Source organism: Carassius carassius, chromosome 40, assembly GCF_963082965.1.
Source record: "Carassius carassius chromosome 40, fCarCar2.1, whole genome shotgun sequence".
Taxonomy (NCBI): Eukaryota; Metazoa; Chordata; class Actinopteri; order Cypriniformes; family Cyprinidae; genus Carassius; species Carassius carassius.
The window spans coordinates 15120203-15146301 of NC_081794.1; the positions used below are offsets into that span (position 1 = coordinate 15120203).

General features: G+C 37.5%; 1 protein-coding gene across 2 annotated transcripts in view; it reads left to right on the plus strand.

The window, feature by feature from the left end:
* Nucleotides 1-26099, plus strand: part of LOC132122195 (carbonic anhydrase-related protein 10-like) — a 180639-nt gene that overhangs the window by 139636 nt on the left and 14904 nt on the right. For both annotated transcript variants that reach the window (XM_059532168.1, XM_059532167.1), the window contains one exon: nucleotides 25405-25590. In XM_059532168.1, coding sequence (XP_059388151.1) covers nucleotides 25405-25590 — 186 coding nt within the window. The remainder of the gene's footprint in view (nucleotides 1-25404; nucleotides 25591-26099) is intronic.

Here is a 26099-nt window from a genome sequence, read left to right on the forward strand (position 1 = left end):
TTTTTAAACTTTTTACAGTTTAATGTAGCAATGTGGTCGCTCAGTTTTTTAAGATTAGTTTTAATTGTGTAACTAATAATAGATTTGAAAAAATAAATAGTATTACTACGCACAGGTCGTATTGATTGCAAATACAAAAACAAGATGAGTAAAGAAAAAGCAGCACTTATTAAAATAATCACCCTTTACTTAAATATATGAACAAAGAAAACTGCTGTTAACAGGTTAATATAACGTTTCTTATTCTATGACTAGTAAAATAATGGCAACTTACTCTGATGATCCCGGCTCTCCTCAGAGTAGCTGTGAGTGTTGCGTCTTCTTCTTGTGTGCCTGGTGTCAGCATTAAGGCACAATACTACCACCTGGGAGCTCAACCAGGTACTGGTGCTGGAGTATTTACATGTGGTGTTATCATAAGAGAACTGTTCATTATAAATATCGCGGTTATCGCTAATACCGGTATATCGTCACACACTAAATTAACACAATATCAATAATCGTTGCTTTGAATATCACGGTTATCGTCAATACTTGTATTACCCCTAATCACAAGTCAATTTGATTTCATCTTTGCAGCACTGTGATATGAAGAGTGTACAAAGTAACACAACTATAGCAATGGTGTGAAAGTGCATAGCACAAAACGTACACAATACCAGTATAAATACGGATATCTATTGGTATAATATGAGTCACATGACTAAACTTGCATCATCATTTTCAAAAGCCTCAATTTTCACAGTCCACACTACAACAAATTTATCCACTTTGGAGAGCGTTTTCAAAAAGCTACGTTTTCCTTGATTAAAAACGCCCTCTCAGTGTGGATGGGAGGCCAAACGGAAAGAAAAAGATGCATTTTCAAACGAAAACACAGTGTGGACAAGGCCAAAAACAACCATTGCACTCTCCTCTACCCTTCACTGAGTTAACGCAAATCGAACACATAATATACAATTAACCAATCTGTAAACTGCTTTTAGGAAATTATGCCTGTTATTTCAGAACGTTTAATTTAGCAAATGTGTTACATTCTGGTTAATTTCTTGTTATAGTAACAAAGAAATGTGGAATGATATGAACACTAGTCATTAATATCATAGTAAAAAGAAAAGAAAGGAGCATAATAATTATCAGTCCTGAAACTAGAGATGAAATAATACATTTTTGTCTGTTAATTGACAATCTGCTTGGCCCTTAATGACATATCCTCAAATTTCCATATTTCAGGGTTTATTGAAGGCTTTTTAATATAACAGAATAAAACATGTCTGGATAAGTAGAGGAAAAGAGGCTTTGAAATCGCCAGATAGCTAATTAGACGTCTACGGCTTTAAGCAGGGTTGCTCTATGCCAATTCACATGTCTCTGAGACATAAGACTGCAGAGGATTGTGGTGTGCCATCGTGAACTGCTCAGTCCCATCTCATGAATATGCTAATTTGCTCAGAGGCCACCCCTCCGAGTTCCAATACCTCACTTTACATTTAAATTTCACGGCCTGTCAATGTCATCCACACTGACTAGTTTGACCTGTGCTGACGAAATGTCAAAACCCAAACATGTGGAATCTCCTGGCTAGGAGTTCAGAGCTGTGGCAAATCTCTGTGTGTGTTTTATTAGCACAGGGATTCAATATGGCTTTTCTGTGGATTTACAGTGCATGTGATGGTCAGTGTCACACTGCAACCTGTTTGTGATGCCATGACATTCTGGCTTATCTACTCTTTATTTGTACTGAAGTAAAATCCATTACTGATTATGATACCTTGCATACAGGTTGTATTTTCTTTTTCTTTTCTTTTTTTCTTGGTAAATGTGTTGCAGCTTTGTGTGGTTGGGACGAGTTTATTGAAGCAAAAGTCGTAGTTAATGGTTTGTTAATATGCAGAATTGGACCTTAAAATAAAGTGTAAAGTAATGTGAATTTCATAGTGACAATGGCTATTAAGAACATATTTGTTATTTTCTAATTCTCCTGTAGCCACATGATAACTTTATTGAAGGAAAATGCTGAAATTAAAGTCATTATTCACTAATAAAATGTTAATTCGAGAAATGCTACAACTGGTTTCTTTGACTTATTGAGTTGAACACCTCTTATAATGGTTTATTCTTATTTGTGAAGGACCAACCAGTTCATAAATGAATTAAAAGTATTATTATTATTATTATTTTCACTATAAATCTACCTCGCTTAACTCAATGACTCAACTGTTGTAGTTGTAATTTTTTTCTCCAAGCTGTCTTGACATGGTCATTGTGGAATAGTATCAGTGATGCGTGGGTCAATGTATACACAACCCGCACCCGACCGATGTTTTCAACTAACCCGACCGCAAAAAAAGAAAAAGAAAATATTGTACCCGACCCGCTTCCTGACCCGCATTTTTTAAAGTAGTAAATGCGTTGCCCCTTTATATTAATTTAATTACTTAAATAGGCTATAGCCTACAGGATAATAAGCATTATGACCGCACACATAAGGCTTGCCAAAAAGTGAAGTGAAGTGAAGTGAAGTGAAGTGAAGTGACCCATACTCAGAATTTGTGCTCTGCATTTAACCCATCCGAAATGCGCACACACACAGAGCAGTGAACACACACACACACACTGTGAACACACACCCGGAGCAGTGGGCAGCCATTTATGCTGCGGCGCCCGGGGAGCAGTTGGGGGTTCGGTGCCTTGCTCAAGGGCACCTAAGTCGTGGTATTGAAGGTGGTGAGAGAACTGTACATGCACTCCCCCCACCCACAATTCCTGCCGGCCCGGGACTCGAACTCACAACCCTTCGATTGGGAGTCCGACTCTCTAACCACCAGGCCACGACTTCCCAAAAGAACCGGTTAAAGTAATGATTATGAATGTGTCTAAATTAGCAAGGAGACATTTAATTGTTTAGTAATAAACTGGTGTTTTCTATGTTGCTGCTAAGATGAAGTTGACGATGTGGACTCACCATGAACGCCAGAGAGAAATAGACATTTCATATGGAATACATAATCAGATTACATAATCAGAGAGTAGCCTATTTATTTTGGTTTGAATATTTTTGTTTAAAAGTAGACATTTCAAGCTTTCTTGTAAAATATTGCCCACCGACTAAAATATTAAGACACTACCTGACCCAAAATATCAACCAAGGTTTCTACAGCTTTTTTCTTAGCTATTTCAGAATCTGCAAAAATGACTGGGGCTAACTTGTTACTGCAGTCGGTAGAGCGTTATGTGCATGATGTATGGCATGATAAATGCTCGTCACTTCTGCTGCCGAAACTTTGTCAGCCTGTGGGTCATTTGGTTTATTGAAAAACGATTGGACTGATTTGCATGTTTCTTGATGTGTTTTTTTCTGTGGTACTCACATGCACCATGTCGCTTCACGTCGTATTCTCCACCATGTCCCACAGAAAAACTGCTTTTGCATAAAATGCAAAAAGCTCTCTCTGCTTCGCCATCTACAGGCCTTAACCAAGAGTATGTTGCAGTCCATTCACTTTTAAAAGTGCATCTTCTCTTTTTCGTGGCCACGGCTGCTTAACCTGACCGAACAGCGCACGCACTCTCCAATTTGAGATTGTTGACAATGTTGAGGAGGCGTTTGTGCAACAGTCAACAGTTTGATTGACGTACGACTCAGCCTATCGACTAACGCTTTTATTTCTCTCCTCTGAACTGTTGGACATAAGTTAACACTACGCCTATGGACGTATCCCTGCATTTATTAGGCAGGATCGAATGAAAAAGTGGGACAGATGCTCAATTTGCGTGAGGCGGGACAAAGGGTAAAATTGCTGTACAGTACAACGTAAAGCGGGACAGGTGGTCACTCTATAATCATGCCAGTTATTCAGCCAATAAAGTGTAGACCTATGTATTTCAAAATTGTGTCTAGTACTATATAAATTACAAAGGTTTAATTGGCATCTTTATTTCAAACAACCCGACCGACCGCAACCCGAATATCATTAAAAATATTTTTGGATGACTTGTAACCGCGGGTAACTGCAGGTGACCGCAGGCACCCGCTCATTTTGGATCAACCCGCGCATCACTTACTAGTATAATACATAGACGCATGAAGATTCTGTGTACACCTGCATGTTTGGAATAACAGGAGTTAATGCCAAGAATTTGGCATTTTTTTTTATTTTCAGTGCAAATAGCCATATTTGAGCCCTTTATGTAAAATCAGTTTACATTATTTCTTTTCTGATGCACACAGATTAATCTCATGCCAAAACATCTTCCAGTTCCTCTCCACTCTGTCTTTTCCTTTCTCATTCTGCTCTCACCAGACCGCTTGGTAAGACAACCTTGCTTGCTGAAATGATTGACCTCCAGGGCTTCAATTCTGAATTTTTTTTCTTTTTTATTGATGTTTTCATTTCCTGTTTCATTCCTCCACACTTCAATGTGGTAAAACTCCAGGGTGAACCCAACAATAATAGAAGATGTGCTGTAATGTAATGTGTTTTTGGAATCAACACAATGTTGATCATACTGATGAGGGTTGAACACCCCTCGTAAACTGTAGCCCAGGTAGTGCACAAACATTATGGCAACACAGGGATGTTATGGAACCCCAGTATGGCTGATTGGTGAGTATTTTCCTCCTTTGAGAGACTTTATGTTCATAAAATTTTAATTTTTGCCTCTAATGTTATGCCTTACTTCATGAGAGGAGAATTATGTAGAAGCACGCACCAATTCAAGGTGAAGAAAAAAATACTTTAGGTACAGGTAACATTAATGTTTTATCACAACCGTTCTCTCTGCGTGTGTGTGTGTGCACGTGTGTTTAATATTGTTAATTCATGAGCTATCGTGTGCCTTCCAACCTAACTCACAGGGCCAGATACTCACATCCGGAAATTGGAAAATAAATTATAAAACTGAAAACAGAATTTTCCTTGCCTTCGAACATTTCCCCATAAAAACAGAAATGAAAGATTTACATTGGCACCTTAAAAATGAAAACACAGAATTAGCATACTGTACTCTGTTTTGTGGAAATATCCCCAATGCTTATGCAATACCAAATTGCACTGGTAATGCTTAGTCATTAATGCACCCATGTTTCTGACCACACATAAACTGCTTTTCTTCTCCTTTGAGAATCTTCTGTAGGACAATAACCAAGAATTAAATAATTTTCTGTCTCCTCATTAAGATGCTCATGTTCTATAAAGCACATTTAGACAAGAAAAAAAATCAGTTACTGTTTTTATTTTTATTTTTGTTGTGGCAAGGTAAGAAATTATTTTATAGTAATGTTCTCTTTTGGTTACCAAGTGTTTCAGACTTGATCCAATGAAACCGTGATCATGACTAAAAATATCCACAGCTCAGAGCACAATGTGGGAGTAAGTTATCGAGCTTTAAAATCACATGCATGCAGAGTGTGGAGTCTGGCTAATTATTGGCAGTGACTCTCGTTTCAGTTTTTACGACAGTTCCAAGCTGTGAAGTCTCTGATAATGTCCTCTGGTCTCATTTTCTACTGCTGAACAGAATAACTGTTAATTCTTCAGTTCCAGTGGTTAGGTCTTAGTGCACTGTAGGGGGTGGCAGACTGCTAACATAAATGCTCATCTATTCACCAAAATTACTTTTGTCATCTTGATCTCGTATTAGCGCTGAAAATGTAAGAGTACAATTGGAACATGAAAAAGATGAATGATTAAACTGATGATGCTTCGCTTTAAATGCGTTCTGACATGTCACCTGAATAACGTACACACGTTACACATCATATCTTTTTATACTTGTAGTTCATACTTGTATATATTTATTTATTGTACCTCTTTAGATAGATTCATTAAGAGAATTATATGCACTGTGTAATAGTCAAATAAATTAATAAATTAAAACAAATAGATTGATTCAAAAATAAAAAATCTGTGAAAGCCATTGTTAGAAACTATTATTTAAAGACCCACCAAATGTTGACTGATATATAACAACTGTTAATTAAGTTAAAAAAAATGTTAAAACAAATTTTGAATATTAAATGATTATTCAGAGAGGTAGTGTTGATTTTCTGGTTGTAAGACAATCAGCCTACATCCTTTTTTGACCATATTGCAGACAAACATCCCTCCTCCGACAAAAGATCTCAGGAGCATTTGGTCTCTATAATAGGGGTTTAAGCAGTGTCAGACACAGAGGCGCAGTATATGCAGTTTGTGACAGCTCTGAGTCTCTGGAGAAGGCCATGTGGAAGGCACTATGGTTGTGTGCATCTGGGATAGATTGGGGGCTGACAGAAACAGCTGGCTTGTGCTCATGAAACCTCCACAACTGGGAGCCAAAGCTGCCTATACGTTTAATATGGCTTTTTGCCAGCTTTCCAATCTGCCTCCAAAGTATCACCGCCACTCAGATGTTCAGTACGGTGTGTTCTGAGACATATGTACAGTTTGATATTGCAGGCTGATCACATTCATGCTATTGATTGCCGTCTGCCGTCGCATAAGGCCAGCTACTGTATGATGTGTTACTGTAGCACTTATATTCGTTCAACAAAGTGGAAAAGGAGGCAAGATGCAAAGAAGGCTGTTCCTTGACATTCCCAACCTCTTTTAAAAACCCAGCTCTCCCACAGAGCCAGACTCCCTGTTGTCATGCCGGGGAGCGAGTTCAGTCAGGCATTTCAAAGGTTCAGTCTACCCTTGGCATTTGAGATTGAATAAACTATAGCTTATCCATCTAAAACAGCAGGTCACTATCTCCCAGGAGTGCGACACAGAGTGCTAGAAGAGAAGCAGATAGTTAATCTTTCACCTTCTCTGGAAAAGAATGGAGGCCCATAACCCAATGTACCTACATGATATGTGGTCCGTCCCCCTTTGCGCCATATGTCGTCCACGAGTGTGAGGGTGGAAGAAACATTGCCAAGCAGCATCATCTCAAAGAAAGGCGAGAAGATTTCCCAGAGGGCAGCTTGGATGACATCCCGTGACCCACTTTTCACTTTTTTTTTTCTTTAGGTAACAAAAGTGTGATGTATGCAAGTAATTCTCAGGGTCCTGAACTCAACAACCTGCTCTAGTGTGCAGGTTAATGAGTTTTTTTCACAATTGTCGGCTGTGGCTGAACGTGTCTTAACTTGTTTAGTGCCGTTATGGTCGATACATATGGCAGGGGATTGGTTTATGGATGGGGGCTGTGGGCGGATTGATTCTTGACTAATTCACAAGACTGTTTTATCAGTTCAAACACTCATAACCCCATGTGCACTCCCACCCAAAAGGACTGCATTGATGTTTTATTTCACAAAGAATGAAACTAGAGCTCAAAGTCTATTCTGTTGGCAGTGGAAGGTATGACGAAGGTTTTTGCTAAAATAGGCCAATTTTGAGTGTTATTACACTGCTTGTGAGGAGAGTTTCATATTGATATTTCTCTTCTATTACAGTGCTTGCAAGACAGTGCTCTATTGATATTTCACAAACATTATGATTTGAGATTTGTTCTGAAGTATTCATTTTCTACAATTAATTCGGCTCTGTTCAAGCTTTGTTTTGTCGATCATTTCAGTCTTGGGTTTTTTATTACTAGAATATCAATATACACTTACAATGATGTAGAGCATAACAATAGTGCACTTGCATGAATTACAGTATAGTGACACACAAAATAATTCACAGAAAGCATACATAACAGCTGTGCTGTTGTCTAGTTGTAATTTTCGTGAGCTTTATATTTTTTGAAGAAATGTAAGTTTGAAAATAACCCATAACTCAACTGTTACTGTATTTGCGTACCCTTATAAAAAGTAAACTTTATCATACTTGGAAAAATAAAATAGTACTTATTATGAGAAATTTTAAATTATGTCCTTTTTTGGTACCCATGGTCACTAAACTGTCATTGTGAGGGGGAAAAGCAAGATTCTTGAAGTAAAACATTTGTGTATTGCTTAGGAAATTACTTAGCTGTTGGCTAAAAATAAACCTGTCATCAAAGAGCTCTTATGTGTTCTCTGCAGTTGCTTTATGGCTGCGGCAGCACATTGCAGGATCATTGATCAAGATGAGATTCATTGTCAGTGTGAGCCATGTAACATTCATCAGTCCAAAGCCCAAATTCCAATTCATATGTCACATGAACATCTATTGACCCAGATTACCCCTGAGCACCACACCAACATGATTACACCCATAATTCCCCATTATTGATCATCCATCGATCTCAGGTAATGCTACCATTAGCCTCTTTCAATTAGACATTTAGTGATTAATTTCAATAATGAAAGCAGCAGACAGTGCATTGATGTAAAGCATATTGACTGTTCTTGCTCTCTCAGGACAGTGAGTCTCAGTGTCCTCCCATTATATTACATTTATTCATTCAGCTTCTGCTTTATATTATTCACATCACCTTGGTTTGGAAAATTATAAGTGCTGCACATTCTACCTATTAAAAGATGCTTTATCTCCGAGAGATAATGTGGAGGCTTGTGAGTCACACACTCACAACAAAGAGAGAGACCCCGAGTTCACTCTCTTATCACGCAGGTGTTCCTCACGCAGCCAGCAGTACGGCACTCTGGGTAAAAGGACCGTCTCTAAAGCCCATCGAAGAATCAGATAATGACTCCCAAGCAGTTGTGGTATGTGTTGTTTGCTTCATTATTCATTAAGATTGAACTCGTGAACCTTTTTGAGTTTATTAAATGTGAACAACCTAGCTGGAAGTTATCTAATATTGATATTGTTTCATAAAGAAGTAAGAATGCGACATGTAAAACTTCATCCAATCAGAATAGCAGTTTTATTAAGTTTATTCATTTGGGGACATTTTAATGCTTGTTGACAGTGAAGGTTTTTTTTTGTTTGTTTGTTTTTTCTATATGGGAAAATTGGCTAAAAACACATTGTCCTATAAGTCTCTTCTTTATATGATTAGCGATATCAAATACCAAATCACGTTCAGGGCTATAATGTCAACAATTTTCACTATTTTCTAACTGTGACTTCAACTAAGATATTGGCTTTGAAAAGGAAAAAACCCTTTGGATAGATCACAGACTTCCTGTTTTAATAGGAAATACATCAATAACGGGAAGTAAGGCATGACCGCTGGACTGTTTTGTTGAGTTACCAACCTTTTTTTTTTTTACTTAAAAATGAATATTTATGTACATTTTAATTACTCTCACTGTCATTCATCCCATTAGATGTATCATCTGGCAGATTAAAGATGTAGTTCGATTGTTTTTGCTAGCTTGGAAAATATAGGAAATGTTGTGGCTCAAAGAGCCGTGTTTTTTTTTTGGTGTTCCTCTGTAGAATTCCCTCCAGATCCGCTCCTCTCTCCCACTCAAAACAGCCCCCGATACATAGTGCTGCCTCAAAAAAAACCCTCGGGCTAAGAACGGCAGTTCCTTGAAGAATGAACTCATCTGAACAGCAAGACAAATAAATAAATCAAATGTTAAAAAATGCAGACAAAGTCTAGGGTGATGCAGAAACCGTCTTCACAGTTTCTAATTCCACAGTGACAAATGTGTTGTATGCAGAATACAAATCTAGTGATTTTCAGATTTTTTTTATTATTGAATCTATTCCAAACATCTGTTCTTTGTGATTCAGAGTGCAGTGAGAGTTTTGACGGAGTCTTTTCTAAGAAACATGGCTGTGAAAAAACACACTTTAAATCTAACCACACCTGCCCACCCCTTAAACTGTGTGTATTTTTGGGAAATGGCAGCTGTTCAACCTCTATATGAAAGCGCAGTCAACGATTGTGCCACTTAGCATTGGTTATTTACCCATTGACGTCCCCTGAAGTGTTACCTGTATGTTGTTTATTCATGCGATGACAGCAAACTCACAAGGGAAAGCAGAGCACCGGTTTGCCAGAACAGCAAAAGCTTCAGGCTACATCCTTATCCTATCCCTTGCTCCCCTCCCAGCCGCACACAATAACTTATAACTGTAAACGTCCTGGTGAAAATTTGTTCCTGCTGTCCCGGCTCACCATGATATGTAGCAAGACATCGGTTTTACAGCTCACCTCTGCTCCTGCATCTTAATGAGGTGGCTTCACTGATCCGGGCCAAGATTCTAGTGTCGACTCGTCTGAAGTGCTCCTCTGCTCTTTAATTGAATCTTCCGCCCCTTCTCCTCCCCCTCTGGCTCTCTTCGGCTGTCAGCGAGCCAAGGGTGTGTTTAAGTGTTAATTTGTCAACGGCGGTGGGGTGGCGTCTGGTTGGCTGTGTTGGCATTGGTGCGACGGGCACACAGCGGGAACAGATGGAGTTCAGATGTGGCTTCTTAAACATGTGCATAAATACTGCCATTGTGGCTGTCTGAGGACAACTCTTGAAGTTGCATTTGCCTAATGTGGATTTTGTGTACTAATTTACACTAGCGTTTGCATTAATATTTTTAAGCCGTTTAGCTAATTTATAGATTTTAATTTTATTATTTTATTTTATTTTGAATTGCTAAACAAATCTTTCCTATTTTAAAAAGGTTATATCAACCTTTATCTTTAATTGGTATTTGTAACTCAAATCAAATAACTATATGTATCTAATACAGATTTTATTTAACAGTGTTGTTAAAATAAAATAAAAAAGCTGTATGTTTTTATGTGTGTAAGGATAAAGACATTTTAATTCTTCGGTAACCTCATTTTGTAACAAATTCTGAAAGAAAAAGTAGATTTGTCAGCAAGTCATTGTTTAAATAGTTTCATAGGAATCCACTGTTTGTATTCAAAAAGTAGTTTGTTGTGAAAGGGCCTACTGAACTTTATTACTTTGCAATTAAATTGTTTATTCCAATTATTCAAATGAATGAATTTGAATAATGGGAATACATATCTTTAAAATAAAATGTATTCAATAAATGTATTGCTGCATTATATATATATATATATATATAATTATTTTTTTTTTGATTAAGGGGAGTTTAAAAAAAAAAACTCTTTGAAGTAAGAGATGATTCTCATGTAGGGTTCCACAAAAAATTATTAGAACCTGAGACAGTTCACATACTGTAACACCCCATCTACCTCTCTAGATAACAGTACTCAAGCCCGCAGTGATTTTTCCCAGCGTAGTTTTTAGTTAGTCTATTGTATTCCTTGTAACTGCACTTTTGGGGATGTAACACCAACTTTGAAGGCTTTCATTTCTCTATTTGTGTTTAATATGGATGTCTTGATCTAGTTTGCCATTATAATCTTAACTGATCTGCCATCTAACAGCTTAAGATTTCATCCTCAGGGAGATTCCTTGTGTTATGCCGCAATATATGAATGCCTAATTGCCAAAGCCCGCCTCTGCATCACGCATCCTCCCCATGAACAGAAGTTAACACAACAATACATAATAAATGTACTCCAGGTACATGTATACACAGTGCACAAATGTGCTGTTTATGTGCATGTTCCATGTTTTTCCTCCCTGCTGTTTGTATTTCTATGGTAAATCATACTGGCATGATAATGGTAGGGAAACCGAACCTTGAATCTGGGACACCTGGCTTTGAGTCATTTGAGTCAGCAGCTTCAGATCAGCCACTAGACCTTCAGAGCCATTATTTGTCTCCGTTTCCCTCTCTCCTCTTCCTTCTCTGAAGGGTCTCATTATTAAACTCTTTGAACCAACTCTGGAACAAAAGAAGCAGTTATTGCAGAGGCAAAAGCAATAGTAAGGAAATTTGTGTACGTGCTTTTACTCATTTTTATAAATGTGGAAAAGCGAACAAAAGCAGCATACTGGAAAACAATTCCTACAGCTAGTATGGACTTGTAACTATAGATTTAAAAGGACAGCATGACCATTTGCCATTCATGTGTAGCTTGTATACTGAAAAGTTGAACTATCTATTGGTTACTGTGTGTGTGTGTGTGTGTGTGTGTGTGTGTGTGTGTGTGTGTGTATATATATATATATATATATATATATATATATATATAGATAATATGAAGGGCCGTACAAGCCATAATTCATTCTGAAACTCTCACATACATACATTTCTACTCTCTCCCACACACTTACATTCTCCTTTCAGATTCAGTACATACATACATTAGTAGTCTCAGCCACATACATTCTCCTTTCACATACAGTATATGGATTGCTACACTCTCTCACACACACACATACATTCTCCTTTCACATAGATACATTTCTACCTTTTTTTTTTTGTTACTTCCTGTTTAAGTCACTCTCAGACCAGGACATACATGTGCAAGACTTGCTGAGCTCTTCCTCACAATTTTACAACGATGCTATTCAAAGTCATCCTGTTTTCTTTTCAAGTACATAAAGTTTTTAATTTTAAAATATCATTATGTAACATACGTGTTCTACATATCTGTGTACAAGTGTTATGATCAGGATTTTGATCATATTGACAGTGCTCAACGCTAAGGAAATGTTCTACTGTCCAGGCTTGGCCGGTAGTTTACATTATTAACTTGAACTGGCAAAATTTTCACAGGCCTTGCTACAATCACTCAATCAATAAATAAGACTTATTGTTTTCATTATTGACTGTAACATTGTATTATAATAAACGATAACCATCTTGTTATCTATTTTGTTGCAATTTATTTTTTTACCTTTTTTATTTTTTTATCAGTTCCCATACTTGTGGCCAATGTATTTAGTTTTTATTACTTTTATTTATATTGCTCTGTTATTGGCCAAACTAACCTAGAATGAACAAACAAACAAAAAATATATATGCAACATGAAGCAACTGCACAAAACAAAAACATCAGATGGGCTGAATGTAATAATAAAATATTCTCTTGATTATTATTAGTGTTTTATTACCTTAATTATATGTATGTCTGCATTATGACTGTAGGCTACTTAATCTGTACTAGAAGTTCCTGACACCAAGACGAATTCCTTGTGTGTAAACACACTTGGCAATAAAGCTCTTTCTGATTCTGATGAAAATGCAGTATTTGCTCTGCTTGCGCGACTTTTCTCTCCTCTTTGTGTCTGTCTTCAGTGCATCTGTCTTACAGATAATAAATCATGATGATCACTACGTTTGTGTTACCAAATTGCATCCTGTCAGGAATAACCTGCCCGCGCTGTTTTTAACCTGGTCATTTTTGATTATTTTCCGTTTAAATGCCGGCATTGCCAGGTACTGAAAAACAAACAAAACAATTTTTAAATAAATAAACCGCAATGAGTCCACATCTTGAGTTATGGAAATAATATAAAGATATCACTGTCCCTAACTTGCAACCTCCCACTTTATTCACTTCCTAAATGAATAATAATAATAAGTCCATAGACGCTTATAATACGTGTATAACCAACACGACTGAGGCTGAGCCTGTGTCCTCAATCACATTTCGCTCAAAGGACGAGGCCATCTTTTCAGTGCTTCCCAAAGGTTTGAAGTATACTTAAATCCTCCTATTACCATTGGCACAAAAATGGTCTTCTACTAGATGTGACAAATAACAAATAATGTGTGATTTGTAACAATATTTGTATTTATTGAAATTCATTGTAATTACATAGGATACTATTACATTTAATTGCATTGCAAATAACGCAAAATTTAAGCATAGTTCTCCTTGCTTTGTCATAAAGTGTCTCTCTCAGTGTGAATGGGACACAGATTTTACTGATATTACCATAATATATATTGAAAAATATTTCAAATAATTTTTTAAACACAAATGCATTTTTCTTCCTGTGGGAAGCATCTCAGACAGAAACTACAATAGTTTACTGTGAATTAAATGGAAATTAAATCAAATACAATTTATTGTGTAACCAAAATACCAATAATGCCCAGAAAAATGTAAAACGACTTAACGTATGACTTAATTAAAAACAAGACCGGGGCTCTTATTTTGAATATATACACACTGTTGCGTGCTGATCCTTCAGATGAGAGATAAAATATGCATTCTTACAACTATCTAAAACATATCCCTTTAAAGCAGTCTGAAGCGCTCGCACAACAGCGCCGCCTTGTATGTATGTAGGATAGTTGTATTTAGGATTGACAAGTGGTTTGAACTAGGTATTACAGTCCAAATTCAAAATATTGCAGAGGTTGTTTTTTTTCACCTGGTCCATTGACACACGCAGGTTGCCAGATTGATGACACCAACAGGAATGAGGGCACCTGACAATGGAAAGCATTGAGCCTTACACTGTATTATACTGTTGTTGATCATAAAGTTTTTAGATGGATGTTGAGGCCTTTTAGGTTGGGCAGAAAGTTATATTTCCCGCTCTGACCCCTTTCGTTTGCCAGCTTCCATGACGGACATGAAATATGCTTGTGTTTCCCTCCAGCTGGCAACCAGGGGTGCCGAAATACAATTGGGTAAACTGGCAGTGGGTGGGTTTCACAAACCAAAACAGAGGCAGACATTCCAGTCCAGAACGTACATTTTCAAAGAAGGATAACTGACTGTAGCATTGTTTTTCAGATAAACAAATATGTTAACTTGGCATGTTTCTTCAATATCTGCAAGCATATTAGGCCATCCTTAAAAATATTCTTGTTTGCCGTAACCCGACCAACCCTGTCAATTTAGGACCGACTAAATTTATTTATTTTTTTTTGCTTTTTGTCCGACCGACTTGCTGGTTGTACATCTGCGTTAAGACTGACCAATTTTGTATTAATTTTTTTACGCTTCAAACAACTAATACAAAAGTAATAAAATAATATTAATTATATTTTAGTAAGTATTGTAAAATTACTTATATATAAATTGCCTAGGGCTACATGCAAACGAAGTCTACGTTCTTTCTTTATTAAAAAAAAACAACAACTGATTTTAACAACCTTCTCTCGGCGCGCGTCCAGGTTTTTTTTTTTTTTTTTTTTTGGGAGCGCGTCACACAGCAACTGCAGCTTTGGACACACACGCATAACAGCAAATAATACTTCTACACAATGTTTCTCTTTTTACAACAGAAATGTGTAAAAACTGTGTAAGAACTATAGCCTGTACTGTGATTTGTTTTCCCATCCACAAAATATAATACACCCTAAAATTGTCATTGAGACGTTTGTTTTACCATTTCATGGGTTGAAGACTTTTAATGACTTTAAATGAATTGGAGAAAACGTACCCTGAGGGATTTTTCTTTATTTGCACATGCTTCTAAATACATTTTACAGTTCGCGCACAGCTATTTTTTAGTCACAAATAAACCTGAAGCACCTGCACTGTCGAGCTCTGTCTTTGTCTCTGCACCACACTTGTGAATGTCAGCCAGAGACAAAGCGCTAAGGATTGAATTAGGGGTTGAATTAGATTTTTTTTCTTTTCTTATAATGTACAGATGGAAGAATAGTACGAAAGTTGATGTCTAATTTTAATAGGAGGTATGAATATATAATATATATAATAAATAGATAAATTAATAGGGGGAAGATAGTGAATGACATCTCGGGACATTAAACGCTTAAAGGATTGATGGTGTTCGGAAATATTCAGACACTCACCGTATTTGAACTTCAAATTTTAGAAACTTTCAATTGCTTTCTAGTGGGACGGAAACTGGTAAAAGTTGTAATCTGAAAACGGTAACCATATCCGACAGTCGGCATATGAGCAAACTGAAGTTGAACTAATAGAAATCACAAAAAAAGAGAACAATCAAGCCAGTAAATGGGAGAGCAGATACGCCTGACTTGAAATGTTAGGGACAATTAAGGTAACTGCTTAAAAGGTGGAAACATGTGTCTGGTGAATCAGTGCAGATAACAGATCTATTTAAAGCAAATTTAATTGTGATAGCTGGATTTTTTTCTGCTATTTTTTGGAGTGTGCATTGAGGTTTGCGTGCTGGTGTAATCCATTGCTTAGCAGTGTGTTAGCAATTAAAACTAGGAGCATTGGCATTACTGACCATTTTGAGAAACTGGATCAATTCTAAATTGAACCGAGTCTCAGAGGTCGATTTGCATTTATGTGTAGGGATGAATGGGCAAAAATGGCAAACTCCTTTAAGCTCACTCAGATTTGAAGGAAGGAAGGGATCTCTGAATTAAACTGAGGCAAGACATCGGGAAGACCAAGCAGGAAAGCATGTCTGTCTGGACGCGTGTGATGATGTGTATTACACAGAGGGCATGTTCACCAGACAGCATGGTAGATATCTTTGTGTCCCATTTTGCTCTCTGGTTCCATATGTCGTCAGTTAGTAGTGTGAACATGAATTTGAATGATATTAAAGGCCTTGATTCACCAATCACTGGGAATCTGCTAATTGAGTGGTTGTGCATTAAAACGTAGCTAGTGTTTACATTTTCATTTTAGCTGTTAAAAATACAGCCGGTTATGCAATGTGTTTGTCTGCATTTTTTATTAAGAATAAAGTACATACATGGCTTTCATATATTTTATTAATAAGCTATAACATGCAGAACATGTGTGAATTAACAAACAAAAATAAATAGGAATAAATCTTTTTGTAACAACTCTGATGTAAACTCTGAGAGTTTATTTTTAGTGCATACTGATGATAAACAATATCAAAGACCGAAAAAAGGCTGTCTTTATTTGCACTTGCACTCATATACACAGTACAGACCAAAAGTTTGGACACACCTTCTCATTCAAAGAGTTTTCTTTATTTTCATGACTATGAAAATTGTAGAATTCACACTGAAGGCATCAAAACTATGAATTAACACATGTGGAATTATATATGGAATTATATACATAACAAAAAAGTGTGAAACAACTGAAAATGTCATATTCTAGGTTCTTCAAAGTAGCCACCTTTTGCTTTGATTACTGCTTTGCACACTCTTGGCATTCTCTTGATGAGCTTCAAGAGGTAGTCACCTGAAATGGTCTTCCAACAGTCTTGAAGGAGTTCCCCGAGAGATGCTTAGCACTTGTTGGCCCTTTTGCCTTCTGTCTGCGGTCCAGCTCATCCCTAAACCATCTCGATTGGGTTCAGGTCTGGTGACTGTGGAGGCCAGGTCATCTGGCGCAGCACCCCATCACTCTCCTTCTTGGTCAAATAGCCCTTGATGCCTTCAGTGTGACTCTACAATTTTCATAGTCATGAAAATAAAGAAAACTCTTTGAATGAGAAGGTGTGTCCAAACTTTTGGTCTGTACTGTATATATTTTTTTTTTATTTGATGATGCATTTAAGTGCACTGGAATTACTTTGACCATTGGACAGTCCTAGAAATGGTCAGGTGCACCAAACTAGAGAGTATACTGAGACACTCTTCTTATTTTCAAGAATAGTTCAAGGTTTTTTTGTTTTTTTTTGCCAATTTTTCATTTTGACATTTTTAAACTTGGTTAAAAAGGCTTTGAAAATGTGTGTCACTAAACATCATACTGTCGCTGCTTTGGTTAAGAGGTTCTATTAAAATGAGTTTGACAATTTAGACGATGCATTTACTTTTCACTTTTACTCTGGCATGCCTTTCACCTTCATGAAAAAAAATGTCATTTAATGAAATGAAATGCATTATGGTCTTAGCCTCATTCTCTTCACGGGGTGCCAGAAATGGTATTAAAATGTGCTAATTTCTGCTCAAACCACAAGACCTGCTGGGAGTTTACAACAATAAAGTGCAGGCAGTGACCTTGTGAAGAAGCACCCAAGTTCAATTGCTTGGTAACACAAATTGCTAATCACATGGCAGCAACTCATTGCATTTAGGCATCTAGTTCAAAACGAGCATCAGAATGGGGAAGAAAGGGGATTTAAATTACTTTGAACCTGGAATGGTTCTTGGTGCCAGACGGGCTGGTCTGAGTATTTCAAAAACTGCTGAACTACTGGGATTTTCATGTGCAACCATCTCTAGGGTTTACAGAGAATCTCTTGTGAAACGTAAAGGTTCTTCAGATGTTTAAGGTTCTTTACGAAACCATTTAGACAAAAAAGTTTCTATCATGGCATAGTGAAGTACCTTCATTTTAAAGAGTGTATGACAGCATTTCCAGGATGCATTGAGGAGGAGCCTAAACTACACTCAGTGGCCAAGTGATGCTTATGGTCCATGATATTGGTACATATCATGAATAACTGATGAATTAAAATTAAATAAATCAAGATGTAAAAGGCATTTAGTTCCGACTTTAAGTGAACCTTAGCTCCCAGGTCATCTACAAGATGGATTAAAATGCTGATAAAGTCAATAAAAGATGAGACATAAACAAATGACACTATGATTGAAATGTTCAAATGTTAAAAAATCAAATAAAATAATAATAATTAAATAAATAAAATAAAAAGGGTTTATAATATTTTGTGGCATCTAATAAAATAATTAGGCAACCAAGTTTTTTTCTTATAGGAACCAATGGCTCCGTACTCTATTTATTTATTTATTTTAATTATTTTTTTTATTTTTTGGAGCCCTGTGCCAGTTTCTATGATCTCATCAGTAATAATCAAATTGAAATAATGCTGAGAAAAAAGATACTTCCTCCGATACTTAAAGCACTCCCAAATACTGAAAGTGCTTTTTGTTTATCACAACAGTGCTGATTCAAACCCCTAATATAGAAGATAATACTAAGATACACGATCAGACAAGAGTTCAAAGCAAGACTTATGGAACCAAAATTCAAAGAACACAAGTAATACTACACGAAGGAAACACGTGCGCATTGTTTGACAGTGCTTCCACTTATTTTAGTATTTTACTTTAGATATGCAATATATGACACTTCTGTTTCAGCTGCGCCACAAAGATGCACTATTTTCTTTCAAATCAATACACGTAGAAAACAGTACATCCGTGTGGCGTTGTTGACACAGAAGAGTGTACGCAGCCTGCACTATGGTGATGTGGGGAGAGACAGAGAAGACAAATTGTTGAATAAAGTTGTTATTTGTGTTTTCTTCTTGTACAAAAAGTATTCTCATCGCTTCATAATGTTACGGTTGAACCAATGATGGCAGATGTGCTATTCTGACGATGCTTTTCATACTTTTCTGGACCTTGACAGTGTATTTACTTGGAAGTTTATGGGACAGTCACAAGCCTCCCGGTTTTCATCCAAAATATCTTAAATTATGTTCCAAAGATGAACAAAGCCTTTATGGGTTTGGAACGACATGGGGGTAAGTGATTAATGACAAAATTTCCTTTTAGAGGGGCGTTTTCTTTAAACAATTGCATTTTTTAATAAACTATGAATTTTAGCGAACAGAGTAAACTTTTTTTTTTTTAACAACTTCCTTTTAATACTGTAATTTCTACACTACTGCTGAAGCCAGTTTTCTCCTCAGTGAACTATGTACAGTGAGGATTACACAACTCTTTTAGTCAAGTCAAGTCAAGTCACCTTTATTTATTTAGCGCTTTAAACAAAATACATTGCCAAAGCAACTGAACAACATTCATTAGGAAAACAGTGTGTCAATAATGCAAAATGATAGTTAAAGGCAGTTCATCATTGAATTCAGTGATGTCATCTCTGTTCAGTTAAATAGTGTCTGTGCATTTATTTGCAATCAAGTCAACGATATCGCTGACTTGATATTTTACTGACCAATCAGTACAGTACATTGGAGACTGTGGAATAAGATGGTTTACATTCTTTTCATTCTGATTTGAGCCTTTCAGATCCTTACAGAATCTCGTAATGCCAGTCGGAGCATTGACAGAGCATGACAGCCCTTGATGGAGCATGTGGTTCTCTAATTTCTTTATTTCATTGCCATCTCACTGGAGCATTATAATAGCATTCATGATATTAATTTCAAAGCATGCAATCATGATTATCTGACCAGAGAGTATTACCAGCATCAAACAACTAACCTTTTGGCTTTAAGCTAGTGGAAACAATATTTCATAGATTCATTAAACCCATGCTTATGTGATCTTTACGCAAGAATCCTGGAACAGATCTGTCACTTATGATCAGTTTAATACATTTCATGTGAAAATGTATATGAACACATTTTAGTTCCAGTCCTCGAATTTGATTGGTCGATTTTAAGTTCAGTCCTATATTTTATAGTGTTTTAGAAGTTGTTTTCAGAGCAGTGTGATGTGACAGCCATAGAATTGTCAGATCAACAAATTAAAGCGCAGCAGGGCATTTTCTAGCATGATTTTGAATTCATTAATATAAATTATGAGGTGAAACAGCTCAGTGCATTTGGGAAAATTAAAATGCAGAGCTGAAACAATACGCAGGCTGATGCTTGTGAGAACCTCAGTGCATGAAGTCAAAAAATTCAGAGAACATCCTCCATCTGATAATCTTTATACCCTCTGATAACTTCTGTAGGGATTGGCTATAGGAGATGTGTTGCAGTTTGTTTTTCCTTCTGATTTTTCAAATCAGTTGGGAACATTACAAGAAGAAAATAAAAAACCCATAAATATATCTCAAATAAAAAGCCCATGTATATACACAAGATGTTCAGCATGGACTGCACCATCAATAATAGAAAATGCTCACATATTTAGAAGAAATAAAACATCTGGCAGAATGGATAAACCGCTTCTGTGAGACTGAGGTCCAGTCACCACTGTTGTCGAACAGTAACAGAACATCTCAGTTTGTCATGTATGCCATACAGGGATTTTCTCCGATGAGACCGCACAATGAGCCTTTTCCCCTCTTTTTTTAGTTCTTCTCCCTTTGCCATCTGTAGTTCATGAATAGTCATTGAGAAATGACTTCTTCAGGGTTTTTTCAAATGTCTTGCCCTTTTCTCGGACAAGTCCAGCACCCAGAGGTAACTGTGCAGATTGGTGATCTTTAAGTGCGGATATATCGTCTTTACTCACTGTTTCTCTCAAGGATGGTCTTTGCTCCTCCCATTCCCACTCTTTCTTCACCCCTCCATCTTTTCGTCTCTCTTATTCACCAATTCACTCTACCCTACACAAATCATTTATTTTTCAGAGGTTCTATAAAATATTTACGATGTGGGGGCAAGCCTCTTTCTTTGGGAATTTGGCGAGGGAAAATCATTTTGAAGGTAAAGTGTTAAAAGTAAAAAGAGACAGACAGACAGAAAGAAAGAAAGAAAGAAAGAAAGAAAGAATGAAAGAAAGAAAGAGAATGAAAGAAAGAATGAAAGCAAGAAAGAAAGAAAGAAAGAAAGAAAGAAAGAAAGAAAGAAAGAGGGAGGGAGAGAAAGGCAAAAAAGAAAAGGCAAGATAAAACCATGGAAGCCTTTCTGGCATTGTGTTTGGAATATCAATGGCTCACTTTGGAACAACTCTTGAATATAAATAAATAAGCAGATACACTGGTAAAGATTGCTTTCCATGGTTCTTGTATCTCCATGATCTCTTTTTAAAGTCTCAGATCAAATCGATTCCAAGCAGATTCTCAATCTCTTCGGCTCCGAGGACACACTTTTTTGGCTGCCACACCAGCTCCTTTCTTTCCACTTGAGTTTTTACATGTTACAGTATCATTGAGAATGTGAATATAATTTAATTATAGACAACAATTTTTTTTTCCAGTAAAACAACTCGATGTAGAGGGGTTTCTTCAACTATAGGCAGGCACTATTAGCAAACTCTTAATACACTTTTCATATTTTAATAAGCATCCAGTGGTTAAAATGAAGTGATGGAAATTATATATATATATATATATATATATATATATATATATATATATATATATATATATATATATATATAATAACACTCCTTTCCCTTATTGAGTCAAATTTCATAGCTTTAATTCACAAATGATATTTTCACAAAATATTCTGTGAATATTCTGAGTAGACTTTCCCTACTCCGTAATACATAAGTAACTTAGGTGCCTAATTACATAAGTAACCAGAGACATCCCCTTTCAAGGGAACTTAGAACTGTGTCCTCTAGTGGTCACTATGGGGAACTGTATACCAATGCCATCATTCTGAGGGGACTGTAGGCCAGAAACATGGCGAGCACTAAGTACCAACTCTACCTTTTCCATGAGAGTTGCCCCTGGGACGTTAGATGGCTGTCCATGACATCATCTCTTACGGCCAAAGGCCTAGGCTACATAACCAAACTTACCTGTTAGGGCCAGACTCCTGGGCCCGGGGTAGAGCTCAAGGCTTGGAATCAAGAATAGATTCCTTTAAATAGATTTGACCAAGAGCCTAGCATCATACTAAGTCTTGGCCTTTCACACAGGGGCTACCGCTTGCTCTCGGGTAAACTTGTTGAAGAAACGACATTTAAACATCTCTAAAACATTTTTGAAAAGAATGCAGAGTACTGGCATGCAAACTTACCACAGTTTGGATTTTAGAAAGTGTGCAAAGACTTCACGTGCACACTTACAATAAGATGGATTTTAGGATACCATTCTAAGGGGCTCTTGTGGCAATCTGAAAGAGCATCTCATAGATGGAATGGTACATCCCAAAACCAATATTTTTGAGAGTCATCAACTCGATCTATGGTATAATTCTGTAGAGGCTAGAAGTAAATATCTAGCAAACACCCAGTTCTCAGTGATAAGGGGAGGGGCAAACACCCAGTTCTCAATGATAGAGGGGGCTCAACCTACAACATGTTCCAATGCAGGAACGGCTAGCAGTAGGTTACCTAGCTGAGGGAGCATAAACCCATCTCTCAATGAGAGAGAGGGCTCGACCTAAGCGTACTGTGAGCTAGACACACTGGTTGAGTGGAGCCCAAGGTACCAAGGTCTAACCAACTCGGAGAAAGGGAACGAAGCTAATATGCATAACCCTTACCGTACAGGATTTCAGAAAGTATGCAGAGTCTTGCGTGCACACTCACCACCACGTGGATTTCAGAAAGTATACAGAGCTTGGTGTGTGTACTTAAAGCTTCCCAAGCATCTGTTCACGGATACCTAGAAGTACTGAACCAAACGGGATAAACATACTCAAACACAACCCTCTAAGGTGAGGGGAGCACTGCCTGAGACAGCATTACACAAGAAGGTTCTTACAAATGCCACCTATACTTCCCGCTCGATACTTCAGCAAGAGGGTATATCCTGGTGACCAGGAAGCCCCTCAGGGTGACCTAGTCAGACATCCAGGAAATTTTGCAGTGCCGTCCAAGGGGCCTGATGATCAAGAAGGCTCCTGCAGAAGCCTATGAACTGGCCACATGATCCAGGAACCATGAAACCGGAACCAGGGCTATCATACCGGCTGGACACAATATTGACGAGTGAAGAAACACTGCAAGTCGAGTGCCCGGTATCTGAATCCAGCCAAGGGGGGTGCTTACAGAGGACCTACGGTGCAAAGGACAGAAACCCACAAGTCTTGGAAAAAAACTGCAAAGAAATCTCACAGAAGGATTATACACACTTAACAATCCACCACATTAAAACATGTATACATTATTTATATATATATATATATATATATATATATATATATATATATATATATATATATATATATATATACATATATATATATATATATATATATACATATATATATATATATATATATACATATATATATATATATATATATATACATATATATATATATATATATATATATACATATATATAGGCGACCCAAAGAAGCCTCCAGTCTGGACCATCAGTAAGGTGGTTATTATGAACTCATAAAACCAACTAGACATCATAGGTCCAGCATAGGAAACTAATGCAGGAAGTTCCCACCTAACCTCAGTCAGGTGGAGAGATGGTGGTTACAGGGGAATTAGGAAGGGGAAGATAAGGCAGATGAATAGATAAGAGTAGATACTCATCACTCTAATCCGGATGAAAGCACTGACGCCTCATCTGGATCACATCTTTTATCTTGCCTACCTCCATTTGACCCGTGATTCTTCCTACCTCTACCTGCAGGCGGGAGAGGGGCGGGAGACATGACACTAGCCTTCTGTGCCCGTTTCTGATCCTCAGATCGAGATGGCCAGGACCCCTGGGTTTGTATGAACTCAGAACCTCGTGGAACGAAGGATTTGAAGGCCGCTGAGCATGTCTTTGCCTCCCTGAACTTCTCAACCATCGTCTCGACAGCGGTATCGAAACATTTAAAGGCGAGATGTATCCTAAAAGGCTTACATCTTAAGAGAAGATGCCTCCCCCATGGAGAGATAGCAGGGCAGCTTCTCTTCAACAGGTGGCATCTTATCAATCATTCTCACACATCCCCTCGATGTTGGCATAAATAGTATGCTGGAATCTGTGGATGCGGGATGAGAATGGATTTTATTTTTTATTTAAAAATAATTCCAGCCGGAGTTCAGCATAATGTGGTTATCTGAGAAGAACATGATATAAACCATCTGTCAAAAACCTGCAGACAGACCCACACTATACATTTCCAATATGAACCAAAAATTACTGATAGGGAGAAATTTCCTGTCAGATCCTTTCTATGTTCTCACCACGACGCAATGCACAACATGCATTCAGTTCCTGCGGGAGCTAAACACGGTCCACCCAACCACTAGATTACCACAGAAATCAAGCGCGAGCGAAACTGCTGCTGCGAATGCATAGCTATTCTCGTGAGATGTGAACGCACTCATGCAAATGCTGTCTACAAACTCGGGTAAATTATGAAATACTCACATCCCCCTCAGTAGTCCCACTAATGCATCACATTGAGTGCAGCAGAGTGCATCCAACTCCCTCAAGAGTTGAACATGCTTGCTCTTCACTACACACACCCACAACATGCAAGAAACATGCACTCCTAAACACTGTACACTTCAAATAAAATTATCAGTGAAGATGAAGAAGAGGATGACGTGTCCTTTCGGCGAATAGTTATACTATAGTCACACCGGCCAACGTATTGTTGGTGTTTTTCAATGTATGCTTCTGACATGGGTCACAACGAGGCATTCCCCATAGCAACCCCTAGAGGACGCAGTGTCTCGTTCTCTACTCAGGTAACCATGGTTACATAAGTAACCTGAGACGTTTTTGCATATTTTCAACCACAACCAACAGATTTGAACCTAATACATGCAGTTTGAAGTTTCCTTGAAAGGGAACTGAGGGATTTTCACACATGCTCTTTTATGGATTATCATAGTTTTAAACATAGGGATAAATCATATCTGTACATAAATTGATTTTTTTAATTACCCAAATTAGAGACTGGACCTTCATTAAACCAGACATCCTTTTTTCTTTTGTTTAAATCAGGCCAAAGGCAGCATCAGGATGACAATTGTTTTTTGATAAAGCCAACAAATAGCAGCTGGTTGCCATCTGTCTTTAACTTAGCTCCTCCTCTAACTCATTTAGAACATAACATTTTCTAAGACAAGCACATTATAAATCAGAGAAGCCATCCTTGAATGAGCCTGTGTCCTACTTGTCAAAAGTCTGGATGCTCCATTGGTCTTTTTACCGTTTCTTTCCATCTATTTGATTAGTGGTTCTTGGCTTAATTATATGGCACCTCTTTTAACAATACCTTTTTTGTTTTTGTTCCTGAAGGTTGGTGGGACGATGTACAACACCGGCCGCCATGTCTCACTCCGACTCGACAAAGAGCACCTGGTGAACATCTCCGGTGGACCAATGACATATAGCCATCGTCTTGAGGAGATCAGGTTACACTTTGGAAGCGAGGATGGACAGGGCTCTGAGCATCTTCTCAACGGCCAGGCCTTTTCTGGGGAGGTGAGCAACGTCATGAGTGGGCTACAGATCAGATTGTAGAGCGCCAGTAGCTGCTGATAATCATCAGCCTATTGATCTGTTAAGGTCACCATATAAGTGCAAAGTGTAAAGACAGCAGGGCTCGAAGGTCAACAGCAGTTGTAGACTGAAAGCAAAACTCTCCATGGTATATAGGCCTAAAATATTCAGAAGTTTTTATGCATCGACAGAGCATGCGTTTCATCAAATGTTTAACATGGTTTGCATCACAGTTTGCACCCTGCTGAACAATATTCTTTAGCATACAAAAAAACAGCAGTATTTTGGGCTGAAACAGTCCTAACTGTTTTGCTGATGATAACTGAGTGTTCTCATTCTTCATTGTAAGTAGTCTCCCACTAACAGAGCCATAACAGTGGGGAAAAGCATCTCAATTACATTTGTGGTGTAAATTTAGCATGCACTGTACTGCGGCCTCCATCATTTGATAGAGTCGCCAGTCAGTAAAGTCCTGACATTTCTCTTTGAGG